Source organism: Enhydra lutris, unplaced genomic scaffold (genome assembly GCF_002288905.1).
Source record: "Enhydra lutris kenyoni isolate GAN:26980312 unplaced genomic scaffold, ASM228890v2 scaffoldscaffold68, whole genome shotgun sequence".
Taxonomy (NCBI): Eukaryota; Metazoa; Chordata; class Mammalia; order Carnivora; family Mustelidae; genus Enhydra; species Enhydra lutris.
Window position 1 is genome coordinate 12,741,297 of NW_019154152.1, and position 16,291 is coordinate 12,757,587.

At 42.4% G+C, this 16,291-nt stretch overlaps 1 protein-coding gene across 3 annotated transcripts in view; it reads left to right on the forward strand.

Annotated features, from left to right (window-relative positions):
- Positions 1–16,291, forward strand: part of LOC111159456 (mitochondrial ribosomal protein L48) — a 56,509-nt gene that overhangs the window by 25,145 nt on the left and 15,073 nt on the right. For all 3 annotated transcript variants that reach the window (XM_022521946.1, XM_022521948.1, XM_022521949.1), the window contains one exon: positions 1,783–1,871. In XM_022521946.1, the coding sequence (XP_022377654.1) occupies positions 1,783–1,871 (89 nt within the window). The remainder of the gene's footprint in view (positions 1–1,782; positions 1,872–16,291) is intronic.

Consider the following 16,291-nt stretch of genomic DNA (forward strand, 5'->3'; position numbering starts at 1 on the left):
GAGGAAGCAGGCTCCCTGCTAAGCAGAGAGCCCGATGCGGGGCTCGATCCCAGGACCCCGAGATCACGACCCGAGCCGAAGGCAGCGGCTTAACCCACTGAGCCACCCAGGCGCCCCTTAAATTAAGTTTTTAATTTTAATTCCAGTGTAGCTAACATACTCATGATAAGTGTTCTCTTTGATCCCCATCACCTATATAGTCCATGCCCCCACCCACCTTCCCTCTGATAACCATCAGTTTGTTCTCTATAGTTAAGAGTCTGTTTCTTGGTTTCTCTCTCTTTTATCTTTGCTTATTTGTTTTGTTTCTTAAATTCCTTATATGAGTGAAATCATGTGGTATTTGTTTTTCTCTGACTGACTTCACTTAGCATTATGCTCCCTAGATCCATCCATCTAGCTTCAAATGGCAGAATTTCATTCTTTTTCACGGCTGAATAATACTCTGTTATGTATATGTGTATACATATATGTATATACACCACATGTCCTTTATCCATTCATTATTTGATGGACACTTGGGCTGTTTCCATAATTTGGCTATTGTAAATAATGCTGCTATAAACATAGGGGTGCGTGTATCCCTTTGAATTAGTGTTTTTATATTTTTGGGGTAGATACCCAGCACTGCGGTTACTGGATCATAAAGTAGTTCTTTTTTTTTTTTAAGATTTTATTTATTTATTTGACAGAGAGAGATAGTGAGAGGGGGAACATAAGCAGGAGGAGTGGGAGAGGGAGAAGCAGACTCCCCACTGAGCAGGGAGCCCAATGTGGGGCTTGATCCAGGGACCCTAGGGTAATGACCTGAGCTGAAGGCAGACATTTAACCGAGCCACCCAGGTGCCCTAGATAGTTCTATTTTTAGCTTTTTGAGGAACCTCCATTCTACTTTCCACAGTGGCTGTGTCAGTTTGCATTCCCACCAACGGTGCACGAGGGTTCCTTTTTCTCCACATCCTCGCCAACACTTGCTGTTTCTAGTGTTTTTTATTTTATCCATTCTGACAGGTGTGAGGTGATACCTCATTGTGGTTTTGATTTGCATTTCCCTGATGATGAGTGATGTTAAGCATCTTTTCATGTGTCGAGTTATAGTGTCTTTATTTGTAAACAAGGATAACAATAATGAAGATTAAAGTCCCTCCTTGGAGGTGGGTCCAAGTGGTGCATGTCTGGGCCTACCACAATAAATATGTATATGGAGATCCTCGTTTATACTTTGTAGTAATATACAAACACACTGTTCTGTACCTTAGGTTTTTGTTTTTTTATTGTTATTTGTGTGGAGGTGTTGGAGGTTGCAGTGTGTGCTGGAGGTTTTTCCTTATTAGCACAGATAAGTCCAACAGATGGCTCATAAAACTGTGGAAATCTGTGGTTCTCCTCGTACCTCGTTGTATTTGCCACTCATCTCTTTCTCTGTGTGATCCACATTAAAAAACTTCAAAAGGATTATTGGCATTGGAGAAGCAAGCGAAAACCAGAACACTGTAAGAATGTATTTTGTCCTCTTATCACCAGTGGCTATACGAGGAGAGAATTTCTCAAAGGAAGATAGGTAGTGGCGAGGGGATATAGTCCAGGGCCCAAATGGAGAGAAAAAGAGGGTAAACTGAGAGTCAGCCCAGGATCAAGAAATAGCTCCTGGCTCTTTAAACCAGCAAGAGGCCTGCTATCCCACATATTCCCAGTCTTATGGTGGAGAATTTGTCTCCTCATGTGTGATGATCTGCCCTACAGGAGCTTTGAAACAGGTTTGTCTTATTTTCTGTCGTTTAGGTGGCATTCTGCTGAGTACCAGTCGGCACTACAAGACAAGGCCTACCCATGGCATTGGAAGATACAAGCATCTAGTGAAACCACAGGAGGTAAAGGGAGCAAGGGTCCTTTAGAAGAGGATAGTGTGCAGCTTTTGCAAAGACCTGCATAGGGTGGATAACATTGGAGGTAGATAATATTGGGGTCCCCCTTTAGTCCTCTCCAGTTATTTCATTTGGAAATTATCTGTATTGAACTGTTTTGTTTCTGCCAGCTCTCAATCTTGTCCCTACACAAGGTTATCGCAGTGAAAAGCCAATGATTTGGTTTTATTATTTGTGGTGCTTTAAAAAAACACCTTCTTAGTACTTATTTCAGCATGGACCTCACAATAAAGGATATATTCACTTAAGTTGAATGAATGGTTTGTGGCAAGTAGAGGCGGATTGGTATTTTCAGCCAAATAGTTTTACAGTATTTGCAGATTTAAAAGATGTTTATGTTCCTTGCATACATTATTAGTGATAACTGGGAGTTAGTTCTAAGCATGTTAAGATTATTTAGCCCATTTCTTAGGACTCGTAGAGCTGCAGGATTGCTTCTATGGTTAGATTTCTGGGCATGTGCAGAGGGTTTTGCAGTGAGGTGGACACACCACCAGCCTGAAAGTCAGAAAGTCTGGTTTTGAGTCAGATTCTGTCACTTCCTGTAAACAGTACGGTTAAGAAACATTTTGCTTTTCTACCTAGGGAGACGTCAACATCACCTTTTCCTCTTTGGTTTATTGTAATGTTCTACGTAACCATAATCGTTTCCCACCACCCCTTTCTCTCCTTGGCAGAGGTCAATACCACCTTATTTGGGTCTCAGAAGCCACTAAACTTGGGGTTCCTGAGTGGTTCAGTTGTTAAGTGTCTGCCTTTGGCTCAGGTCATGATCCCAGAGTCCTGAAATCGAGCCCCGAATCAGGCTCCCTGCTCAGGGGGAGGCCTGCTTCTCCCTCTCCCACTCCCCTTGCTTGTGTTCCCTCTCTCTCTCTCTCTCTCTCTCTCTTTTTTTTTTTTTAAAGATTCCATTTATTTATTTGACAGAGAGAGACACAGCTAGAGAGGGAGCACAAGCAGGGTGAGCAGGAGAGGGAGAAGCAGACTTCCCGTTGAGCAGCGAGCCTCATGTGGGCCCCCATCCCAGGACCCTGGGATCATGACCTGAGCCGAAGGCAGATGCTCAATGACTGAGCCACCCAGGTGCCCCTTGTGTTCCCTTTGTGCTGTGTCTCTCTCTGTCAAATAAATAAACAAAAATCTTAAAAAAAAAAAAAAAAAGTCACTAAGCTTGCCATGTTCTCCTGAGCATCCTCCTTATAGCAGGGAATTTCATGAGAGGATCATTGCCACATCTGAGGCTTATATTTAGGCAGCCTCCCAGCAGGAAATAGCCTAATTAAAATTGTTCATTTGTAGTTTGTAGTGGGAAGAGGACTGAACTGGGAACCAGGAAGCTTGTAGGCTTAGTTATGCCACTTATTACATCTTCATGGCTTTGGATAATTAACCTTAACCCTCTGGACATTGTGGGCCCTGAAATTATATGTAAAATTTTTTAAAAAATATTTTATTTATTTATTTGACAGAGAGAGAGATCACAAGTAGGAAGAGAGGCAGGCAGAGCGAGAGAAGGGAGGAAGCAGGCTCCCTCCTGAGCAGAGAGCCCACTGTGGGGCTCGATCCCAGGACCCTGAGATCATGACCTGAGCCGAAGGCAGAGGCTTAACCCACTGAGCCATCCAGGTGCCCTGTAAAGTGTTTTATATGTGTAATTTTTTTCTGGGAAGAGAGTCTGTAACTTTTATCAAAGTCTTAATAAAGGCTGAGAAACTGGATTAGAATATCTTTTTGTTTTGTTTTTTAAGATTTTATTTATTTGACAGAGAGAGAGAGCGAGAGCAGGAACATAAGCGGGGGAGTGGGAGAGGGAGAAGCAGACTTCCCACCAAGCAGGGAGCCCGATGCTGGGCTTATGACCTGAGCTGAAGGCAGATGCTTAACAACTGAGCCACCCAGGTGTCCCTGAATTAGAGTATCTTTAAGAGTCTTTCAGCTCTGATATCATGTAATTCTCTGATGCTCTGAAACATTTATCAAACGTCTATTATATGGTGGGCATTGTTGAGGGTGCCTTGTCTATTCAGAGTGGGTTGTAATAAAATTTTAGAGGATGAATGAACAAGATCTGGTTCACGCTCAGACAGCTGGTAAGTCATTAGAGGTAAGACACAGATAATTACACTCTTCAGCAGAAAGTGACAGGTGCTAAAAGGAAGATACAAAGTGCTATTAAAATTCAAAAGAAGGAGTGATTTATACCCTTTCTGAGTTGTGACACCTTAGAGTAGTTGTTGGAGATGTTCTATTTTGTGATATCCCTCTTCTAAATTTTTTTTTTAAGATTTTATTTATTTATTTGACAGACAGAGATTACAAGTAGGCAGAGAGGCAGGCAGAGAGAGAGGAGGAAGCAGGCTCCCTGCTGAGCAGAGAGCCCGATGTGGGGCTGGATCCCAGGACTCTGAGATCACGACCTGAGCTGAAGGCAGAGGTTTAACCCACTGAGCCACCCAGGCGCCCCGTGATATCCCTCTTCTAAAAGTCCCATATAAATTAGTAGGAAATAAACTTCATTTTGTTTGGGTGTGTGTTCTTTGTTTTTTTGTTAATTTCTTGGGATCCTCCATCTTTTATTTATTTTTATTTTATTTTTAAAGATTTATTTTATTTATTTGTCAGAGAGAGAGAGAGAGAACACACATACAGAGGGACAAGCAGGCTCCCCTCTGAGGAAGGAGCCCGACGCGAACTCGATCTCAGGACCCTGGGATCATGACCTGAGCCAAAGGCAGACGCTCAACTGACTAAGCCACCCAGGTGTCTAGGGATCCTCCATCTTAAAAGATAATTTTCTGCATATGGCATGCTCTGACCCACTCTGTAGTTTGGTATAAAAGGAAGCTTAATGCCATATTAATGCCATCTGTCCTTATATTTCTCCCTAGTTTCTTCTCCCATCTTAGGGATGGATGAGTTTTTCCCTAGTTTCTTCTCCCATCTAGGGAGTTAGAGCATAATGCTCTAACTGCATTGAGCCTCTTGGTTTTTATCCAAATCATCACACTGTTTCAAGGCCTCACAAGTTTCTCTATGAAACATATACTCTTTCAAGGCTGTTCTGTCTACTTGGAATATCTTCTCCCTCTTTTCACTTGGCTAATGCATCCTCAACCTTTAACTTGTAGTGAGGAAGCAGGATGAGGAGGGGGAAAATGAACCTCCCCTTCTGAGAAAACTTCCTGGATTCCCAGCACTGGATTACTTGTCCTACTATAGCTCCTAGAGTTCCTTGTGCTTGCTCTGTATATGACTTACTGCTCTGTTTGAATGGTCTGTTTGATGACCATTTCCCCTTCTAGCTCTTTCTCCTCAATTTGCAGCAGAGGGCCTGGCATCAAGTCGAGGACAGTAAATATTGATCGAGCTGAACTGATATGTGCTTACTAGAGCTGCCCCAAGGTTTTATAAATCAGAGCTGGCAAACACAACCCACTCTTTGCAAACAGCTGGCTCCAGATGACCTTGGTTGCTTGAAGGGAGGGATACTCTCTTTGGTTGGGATTGTAGGCTTTTCTCTGATGTCATTTGTTGTCCCTGGGTGGCTAGCCAGATAGTAGTGAAAGCTGCTGCAGGCTCCTTGCTTCCTGCATGGTACAGTACATGAAAGTTCTCATCTGCCAGCTTGCAGAGGCTCTCTCCAGGTCCCTGTTTCTTCTCCCCTGTTGGGGAACTGGACTAGAAAGGCTAGAAGGCCCCCTTTCTCTCCCTAAGCATAGATCCTAGAAAAAAAAATAAGCTCCCAGATTCCATTTTTTTTCTCTCTTTCTTTCATCCCTAAGACAAGAGTTAATTCTCATGCATCAAGTGCCCAGACCTTGTCCCATTTCTGCTGGTGTAATCTTACATGCTGTTATGACCCAGCTTGACTGTGGCAGTGAGGGATCATGCTTCAGAGCTCATCTCTAGACCTAGCACTGTGTCTCAATGTATAGACCTCATTATTTCCTCAAGGGCCCTGAATCATTCTGTTGAATTTATTTATTTATTTTAAATCTTTTTTTAAAAGATTTTATTTACTTATTTCACAGAGAGATAGAGAGCACAAGTGGCAGGCAGAGGGAGAGGGAGAAGCAGGCTCCCTGCTGAGCAGGGATTCCCGAGGAGGGCCTCAATCCCTGGACCCTGGCGATCATGACCTGAGCCACTTAACCAACTGAGCCACCCAGGCACCCCACTCTGTTGACTTTAAAAGGCTTCAGATTGTTTGGAGTGATTTTTATTTCATAGAAATAAATGTGTAGTCCTTCATTTTTGTAGAGTGCCAGGTTATTTCTCCCAAGACCACTTACTTGCCCTCAGCTGTTCTGCCTTCAGTCTTGGGGTAATTACAATCCAAGAAGCAAAATTTCCAAGAGGAGGATGTGGGAGGATGGAATGGACACAACATAAATAGCTGTCAGCTTATAATAATTGTCCTGTGTTCAATTTTCTAGGACCCAGGGGCAAGAAAGTAATATGTATCTTTTGTAACGTAGGCCTCTTTATAGAATGGCTCCCTAAGAGACGAGATGTCTTTTCTCTTGGAAACAGTTTGCACTGTTGACATAGAGGAGGTGTCTGTCATTTATGACACCTATTTAGTTTATTGTAACACCCATAGATGAGCTCCCACAGCCACAAGTCTGTGAGGAGACTGTGGCATCGTTCCCAGAAAAATCAGCAGATCAGAATCACTTTATGGTGACAGCCCAGCTTCCTGGGAACAGAAAGATGGGTCTTTGCCAGTGCAGTAACTATAGGGCTAGACATGGGTTATAGGACTGATTTAGGGAAGAGTTGTTTTAAATTAGCATCCACGTTTTTCCTCAAGTCTACCTGCTGTAACTCATTGAAAAGAAGAGCCATTATTGAGCATCTACGATATGCCAGGCACTGTGTGAGCACAGATGATGCTCGGGTGAATGGGACACAGTCTTTTCCTACCAAACGTATACAGCAGGCTAGGAAAGATAGTGCTCAAGAATCTAACTAACTACACGTGGTAAGTGCTGTACTAGGGGAATGAACTAAATATCAAGAGAACAAAGTTAAGGAAGCAATTCTCCCTGGAAGTGTCAGTGAAGGTGTTTTGGAGGTCACCTCAACAAACATTTCCCAAATGGTGCCTACATTCATACACTGAGTATGTAAAGTGAACTGGCCTTCGAAGTATCCAGCACTGGGGCTGTAAAGAACATGCAAGAGTTTCCCAGAACTTTTCCAGATACAGAGAATGATTCCTGTGATGACCTTACTCAGCCTGTGCCATTAGAGTGCCCTCGTCTCCAGTCCACCAGTCTCATTCTGCCTTGCCTGTCCTGCTGAGTTACAACCACGTCAGAATTTTAGAGGGAGTCATGTTTGATATGAATAATAGCAGTGATCCCTTTCCATTTTCAAAGTGCCTTCACATCCATGATCTCGGTGCTTCTCAAGCAATATGCCCTTGGAACATTGGTGATCCTAGAGCTGAGCCTCGCCTCAGCTAGGCGTATTAAGGGCAATCTTCCACATTTTAGAAAGATATTAAATTCATGGATCGACTTTTCTAAATTTCAAGTTTTCTCCCATCACTTTTACTTGATGAAAACAAATATTAACAGAGAGACTCAGATATATATTCATAGTTTTTGAGATGTAGAGAACTCCATTTATGTAATATAACCATGTTTTCTGCTAGTAAAGTCATTCTTGCATATGATAAAAGTATATGGATGAGGAATTTGTGGTGTTTCACAAAGAGAAACATGATTTTTCTTAGGCCCTTTGCAACCAACAAATTGGAAAACGATGCCATTTGATTCACCAACTATTCTGTCAGATAGACAGGGTAGAAAAGGAAACTGATTGAGGGGCATAAATAATTTCTCTATGACATGCATCTGGTGAAGATGGAACCAGAACCAGAATTCAGTTCAGTTCAACTCAACATTTAATGTGGAGAAATAGAGAAATGAATGAAACGTAGTACCTTCTTATAGTAATTGAGATGGTAGTTTGGCTGCCATCACACAGAGAACCACTTAATCAAGGGGCATAAACAAGATAGAAGGTTATTTCTCTTCCACATAAAAGTGTAAGTAGATATTCCAACTTTTGGCTTTGCCACACTTACCATACTGCTTCTATCTCAGTTTTGAGATGGCTGCTCCCGCTTCAGCCATCATGTCCACATGCCATCAAGCAGGATGGTGAAAGGGAAAGTAGTGTGCGTAAGCTCTTATCTCACTGACCAGAACTTAGTCACATAACCATACCTAGCTGCAAGATTGGGAAATGTAATTTTTATTATGTAATTTTATTATGTAATTTTTATTTATTATATACCCAGCTAAAATACAGCAGTTATTTTTTTTTACTTTGATTTCTTTAATGATTTTTTTCATGAATAAAGTTTGCCATCCATAGTTGTCTTCCCGCAATTAAGTTATTAAAGGAGAAAGGGGGAGTAGATATTGAGGAAACTGGCAGGCTCCACACACTTTCCTTAAAAGGAAAGACAGAGGTTGAGAGAAATGTTTTGGAATTAGGCACACCTGGATGGAATTAAAGATTCAGCCCTGATGATTACTAGGTGTGTGTCCTTGGGTACCTTCCTTAACTTTTCCAAGCCACAGTTTCCTTGGCTTTATATAGGAATTATATTTCCCAGTGTTGTTTTGAGAAGTAAATTAAATAAGAGAATTTTAAGAACTTGGCACAGTGTCTGAAACATAGAGCCGGTAGGTAGTGATGATGATAATGATAGCGTTAGTCTGTTTTTTCACAATTCCATAACATTCTATCTTCCTCCCTCAAAACATGCATCTCCTTATAATTACTTGTTCTGTATATGCCTTTCCTGATGAACCGTAAGCATTAGTGAGCAGAGACAATGGCTGTCTGCTTTCCTATTCTGTCCCTGAAGCTAGTCCTGCTCTTGCTCATCACTAGCAATCAGTATTTGTCGAGTAAATGAGTACGTATGATTGAGAGTGGTGTATCAGGGGGAGGATTTGCTATGGGAACACGGAAGAGTAGTACCTAACTCAGCCTGAGAAATTAGGGAAGGCTTCCGGGATGAGTATGAACTGAGTCTTAAAAATAAATAGGAGTTGCTCACATTATTCCTGTGGGGTGAAGCGTCAGAGGCTCTGCAAAGAGGGGGAGCCTTCTGGGTGAAGGTAGGGAGACACTGACCCTGGAGATGCATTTGAGAAACTTTTAGGAGTTGTTTTTTTTTTTTTAAGATTTTATTTATTTATTTGACAGACAGAGATCACAAGTAGGCAGAGAGGTAGAGAGAGAGAGAGGAGGAAGCAGGCTCCCCACCGAGCAGAAAGCCCGATGCGGGGCTTGATCCCAGGACGCTGGGATCATGACCTGAGCCGAAGACAGAGGCTTTTTTTTTTTTTTTTTAAAGGTTTTATCCATTCATTTGACAGAGAGATCACAAGCAGGCAGAGAGAGAGGAGGAAGCAGGCTCCCCTAGAGAGCAGAGAGCCCGATGCGGGGCTCGATCCCAGGACCCCGAGATCATGACCCGAGCCGAAGGCAGCGGCTTAACCCACTGAGCCACCCAGGCGCCCCTTTTTAGGAGTTTTTTAATCCTGGAGTTTAAAGTGGGTACTAGGGGATGAGGGACCATGAAACCTGAGAAGTAGGCAGGTCTAGATCAACCCTTTCTAAAAGATACCATTTATTAAATAACGACTCTATACTCGTTTTTTTTTTTTTATTTTTTTTATTTATTCATTTGACAGACAGAGATCACAAGTAGACAGAGAGGCAGACAGAGAGAGAGAGAGGGAGGGGGAAGCAGGCTCTCTGCTCAGCAGAGAGCCCGATGTGGGGCTCGATCCCAGAACGCCGAGATCATGACCTGAGCCAAAGGCAGAGGCTTTAACCCACTGAGCCACCCAGGCGCCCCACGACTCTATACTCGTAAGTGTCTCTGCTAACTGCCCTTTCAACTGTACCCACCTGAGGTCATTGCTCTTGGTTTCCCCCTGGAGAGTTAATCAGTGTGGTGCAGCAAGGTGGCTTGTATTGAACTTGCCTTGGGCTGCTCTTTATGATTAAATTGAGATTTGTTCTTTCATGTGTGTCTCCTCTCTTTCTCTCTGAACTGTGAATTCCTCGAGGTCTGGGAATGTTTCTTTGGTGTCTTTCCTGAGTGGTTGAATCAGCACTTTGCATAAATGTTTCATCTATAAAGCATGCCAATAGAATACCAGGAACATAATTATCTCCAATTTATAGTAATACTGATGTCCTATTTGTGTACATTACTCAACCTTTTTTAAAGATACCATTTATTGAGTGACTTCTATATACTAGATGTCATAACTACTATGTGCTAGGCTTTAAAAGCATTATTCCATTTTAAAGTATTATAGTTCACTTATCACAGTGAGCACTGAGTAATGTTTAGAATTGTTGAATCACTCTATTATACACACCTCTAACTAATATATCACTGTGTGTTAACTCTACTGGAATTGAAATTTAAAAACTTAATAAAAAAAGAAAGTAAAAAAAAAGTCATTATTGCTTTTGTAGTATTATAAATGGTATATTTTTATTTAATCCTCAGATATCCTAGTTATTAAAGACCCTGTTTGAGACTCAGAGAGATTCAATGACTTGCCCAAATGGCTAGTAATTTCCAGAGCCAGCATTTGAATCAAGGATGGTCAGAATCCATCTGATGTCTATGCTCTTTCCATTTCACATAAGTTTACTATTTCAAGCTTCTTAAGAACGTTAGGTGTTCTAGGGGAAGAAACTGACACATAGAGAGGTCATTCAATGTCATCCAGTGACTAAGCAGATAGGCTTTAAGTCCAGCTTTTCTTTCGCTTCCAAGTACAGTGCTTTGTGCGGTACCAGGCTGTGCCTCTTGGTCATCCCAGTCAGGGCCAGGCCTTCTGTCTGGTGCTGTCTCCTGAGTGTGCCACATTGAGTTATAAACACAGTCACTTGATTTCTGTGCACCTCATAGCTCATTATGGACTGTTCAGAGTACCATCACCATTTGGTCCCTAGGTGTCAATTTTTAAATTTTCATCACCAGAATTTCTGGAAGCCAAATATGCTGTAGGCATATCTGCCTTTTCACTTGCAGATTAGGATGATACTCTTCCGTCCCAGTTTTCCCGCCGTGAAGAATGCCACCAATAGTGATAGGCAGACACTATCACTTCTATAGAATCTAGAGGAGAGAGCCTGGGCTTGGGGCCACAGACCCAGCTTCCAGCCATGTCTAGACATAAAGTGGTTTCCTCTGCCATTTCCTTACTGCTATGACCATAAACAAGTCATTTTCCCCTTCTGGATCTCAACTTTCCCCTTAGATAAAATTAGGGAGGGAAAGGAGAGACTATATTATCTCTAGGAGCCCTTGCTGTTATAGTGGCCTATGAGTCTGATCTGACTCTTTTTTCTGCTCTTTTCCAGCAAAGTTTCCCAGTAATCTTAGGCAAGTAATGTGCTTTCAAAGAACCTCCATTTTCTCTCTGTAAAGTATGGATAATAATATGGACATTTCTTTACAAAAATGGTTTAGTGATTTATCCCATGGCCTATTTGGGTGATCATAGTGTAATCCTACAGGTATCTAAGAATGGCTGCCCCGGGCTGTCACACACTGAATCCAGGTCAGTCACAGGAGTGCCAAAGTTTGATGGTGGACAGTAGTCCATCGTCCCTGCCACCTTTCTCCTAGCTTCCCTTCCTTTCCTACCTGACTCTCCTCCATGTGCAGTCAGGGTGGCCTTCCCCAAACATGACTCTAGTCATATGCATGCTTTGCACAGATATCTTTAGTAACTCCCCATAGTGGTTATAAGGGCGTGAACTCAGGCAGTAGGGATAGAAAGGAGGGAATGGATATGGAAAGCTTGTACAGGCAAAATTATAGGAACTGGTGACTTAAATGCAGTCAAGCCCTTGCTGGGTATACTGACCCTGGCTCAGAACTGAAACATAATGTCACAATGGGTTCCTGATAATGTAGAGAGGTCCAGGCATATCTAGGCCAACACAGAAGAGCAAGTGAGATGCCAAGAGGGATACTGGAATCAGCTTTTTTTGTTTTGTTTTGTTCCCCTAAAGCAACACCTTTGAAGAGCCCTGGCATTTTCCCTGGTTATAAAAGCCTCCTAAAGGCTTTAGAGAAGCTCCTCCCCTCTGCTGGAAAATTTTAGCAGCTCCCATTGCATTCCAGCGTTAGCATTCTTCACAGCTTCGACTGCAGTGCTGAATGTCTTGATGAAAAGTCTGGATCACTGCATTTGGCTACGAGCGTGGTATGCTCTGAAAAAGAGAGAACCAAACTCCTGTTCTTTGGTGGTTGGTCTCTAGAGTCTGGGTTCTCACTCATGGCAAAGTCTAGGACCCTGGGATGGCCACCACTGTAAAAAACTTTAGAAATGAGAAACTGAGGGGCACCTGGGTGGCTCAGTGGGTTAAAGCCTCTGCCTTCAGCTCAGGTCATGATCCCAGTGTCCTGGGATCGAGCCCCACATCGGGCTCTCTGCTCAGCAGGGAGCCTGCTTCCCCCTCTCTCTCTGCCTGCCTCTCTGCCTACTTGTGATCTCTGTCTGTCAAATAAATAATAAATAAAATCTTTAAAAAAAAAAGAAATGAGAAACTGTAAGATGCTATATTACATAATAGAGGAGTGGGTAAGATCTTTATCATAAAGATAAGAATTCCAGAATATAAAGGCTATAAAAAGTTTAGCAATGCAGAGGCTATAGTGGAAAAATCCCTGCACTGGGGGTTAGAAGGTCTGGGTTTTAGTTCCTAGGATCTGTCTTGACTGGCTGTGTCACTCTGGGGGACATGTTTAGTCTTTCTGGGCTTCATATTCTTCCCCAGCAATGATGAAGAACTGGGACAAAATAATATCTCAATGCTGTCCAGTTCTAAAATTCTAAAATTGTGATTTATTGCATGTTTTCTTTTTGCCAGTCCCTGTGCTAGATAGGAACATAAAAATGAAAATAGCAATAGGGGTTCCTGGGTGGCTCAGTCAGTTGGGCATCTGCCTTTGGCTCAGGTGGTGATCCCAGGGTCCTGGGGTTGGACCCCACATTGGGCTGGGAGCCTGTTTCTCTCTCTCCCTCTGCCTGCTGCTCCCCCCTCTTTGTGCCCCCTCTCTCTGTCAAATAAATAAAATCTTTAAAAAAACATGTTCTTTTTTTAAAGATTTTATTTATTTGACAGAGAGAAATCACAAGTAGGCAGAGAGGCAGGCAGAGAGACAGAGGGGAGGAAGCAGGCTCCCTGCGGAGCATAGAGCCCGATGCGGGGCTCGATCCCAGGACCCTGGGATCATGACCTGAGCTGAAGGCAGAGGCTTTAACCCACTGAGCCACCCAGGCGCCCCAAGAACATGTTTCTTTAAAAAAAATTAAAATAGCAAAAACAGGGACGCCTGGGTGGCTCAGTTGGTTAAGCGGCTGCCTTCGGCTCGGGTCATGATCCCAGCGTCCTGGGATCGAGTCCCACATCGGGCTCCTTGCTCGGCGGGGAGCCTGCTTCTCCCTCTGCCTCTGCCTACCACTCTGTCTGCCTGTGCTCATGCTCTCTCTCTCTCTCTCTAACAAATAAATAAATAAAATCTTAAAAATAGCAAAAACAGTTAATATATAGAATATTAAATTATGTAACATGGATTATATAAACCACTATACATAGTGGTTTTTTTTTTCTTAGATTTTATTTATTTGACAGAGAGATCACAAGCAGGCAGAGAGGCAGGCAGAGAGAGAGAGGAGGAAGCAGGCTCCCCGCCGAGCAGAGAGCCGGATGCGGGGCTCGATCCTAAGACCCCGGGATCATGACCCGAGCCGAAGGCAGAGGCTTAACCCACTGAGCCACCCAGGCGCCCCTACATAGTGTTTTGTTCAGTTCTCAGAACATCCCTGTGAGATTGGGTCTGTCATAGGTATTACCAGTCTTGTGAAAGGACCATTTCTTGGTCCTCCCTCTGCTCCCCTAGATTGGGCCTCTGCTATCCTCAACTGACCTAGGGAGCAGAGATGGTAGAGAGCCATTTCAGCTGCTCTGCAAGAACATTCTTCTGTGGCAACCACTAGGCTGTGGCTGTTAAATAGGAGTGACTTAAGAGATAGAGAGTTTTGGGGCGCCTGGGTGGCTCAGTCAGTTAAGTGTCTGCCTTCAGCTCAGGTCTTGATCCCAGAATCCTGGGATCAAGCCCCACGCCAGGCTCAGTGCTCTGCTGGGAGCCTGCTTGTCCCTCTCCCTCTGTTTGCCACTCCCCCCGCTTGTGCTCATTCTCTCTCTGTCAAATAAATAAGTAAAAAAATCTTTAAATAAATAAATAAGTAGAAATAGAGTTTTTTTGCCCTTTTTCTTAAAAGAACTATTTCTACCGAATAGCAAGACTTATTATAAATCTCCAATAAGTAGGAGATGTGGTACTGGCTCAAAGATAGACAAACAGCCTAAATGAGCAGAATAAAGAGTACAGAAACTGATCCACACACCTGTGGGCACTTACATGACAAAGGTGACGCTACCGTGCAGTGGTGCTAAGTCAACTGGAATGGATGATCATGTGAATAAAAATGTCCTTGACTTCTATTTCACATCATACACAAACATCACTTAAAAGTGGATTGTAGGTCTAAATGTAAAATAATCATACTACTAGAAGATAACGTATGAGAATATCTTCATGATCTTAAGATAGAAGTTTCTTAAACAGGACACAAAAATCACTATAATCATAAAAGAATGAGTAAGTTGAACTACATTAAAAATAAGAACTTCTGCTCTTCAGGATACACCACGAAAAAATGAAGAGGGAAGCTACAAGGAGAGAAGATATTTGCAACATGTATATTTAACAAAGGCTCATATCTAGAATATAGAAAGAATCTCTACAAATCAATAAAAGAAAGGCAGAATGGGCTAAATACTTGAATCGACAGGGGCACCTGGGTGGCTCAGTCATTAAGCATCTGCCTTCAGCTCAGGTCACGATCCCGAGGTCATGGGATCAAGCCCCATATCAGGCTCCCTGCTCAACGGGAAGCCTGCTTCTCCCTCTCCCACTCCCACTTCTTGTGCTCTCTCTGGCTCTCTCTGTCAGATAAATAAATAAAATCTTTTAAAAAAAATACTTGAATAGGCAGGTTATGAAAGAGAGTATCCAAGTGGAAAGGTGCTCAGGCTCAATAGACTTAGAGGAACTGCAAGTTAAAACCCAAATTCATTATCACTTCATACCAACCAGGATGGCTAAAACCAGAAAACCTGACTACACTAAGTTTTGTTTTGGCAAGAAGGTAGAGGATGTAGAACTCTCATTAATTCTCATGGGATACTAAATTGGAAACATCTTTGTAAAACTGTTTTAGAGTACTTATTAAAGTTGAACATATGCATACTCTCTAAGTCAGTAGTTCAGATTCTAGGTATATCCCCAATAGAAATGCATACACATGTTCACTGAAACATACGTACAAGTAGCAGTACAATTCGTTATGGCCCACACTAGAAACAACCCAAATTTCCATCAGTTGTAAAAAAGAGTAAATTGTTGCATATTCATACAATACACTACTAGAGGAATGAGAAGGAAAGAACTGTTGTTTCAGCTAATACATGATGAATCTTACAAATATAATGAATGAAAGAAACCAGACATAAAAGAGAACATAATGTATCATTCCATTTTCATGAATTCTAAAAACAGGCAAATGGTTTTAGAAGTAAGAATAGTGGTTATCAGGTGTGCCTGGGTGGCTCAGTGGTTAAAGCCTCTGCCTTCGGCTCAGGTCATGATCTCAGGGTCCTGGAATCGAGTCCCGCATCCGGCTCTCTGCTCAGCAGGGAGCCTGCCTCCTCCTCCTCTCTCTCTCTGCCTGCCTCTCTGCCTACTTGTGATCTGTCTGTCAAATTAAAAAAAAAAATTAAAAAAAATCTTTAAAAAGAAAAAAAAGAATACTGGTTATCAGTTTGGGGGCAAGAATTTTGGAGTGCTGATAGTGGTCTATTTCTTATTCAGGATGCTTATGATACCAGTATTTTCACTTTGGAAAATTCACTGAGCTGTGTACTCATATATGCATTTTTTTTTTCAGTATGAATATTATATTGCAATAAAATTTTCACGAAAAAAAATTTTTTAAATTTATTTATTTGTTTGATAAATTTGATATTTATTTATTTGATAGAGACACAGCGAGAGAGGGAACACAAGCAGGGGGAGTGGGAGAGGGAGAAGCAGGCTTCCCACTGAGCAGGGAGCCCATTGTGGGGCTCCATCCAACGACCCTGGGATCGTGACCTGAGCTGAAGGCAGATGCTTAACGACTGAGCCACCCAGGCACCCTACTTCTCAATTCTTTTTTTTTTTTAAAGATTTA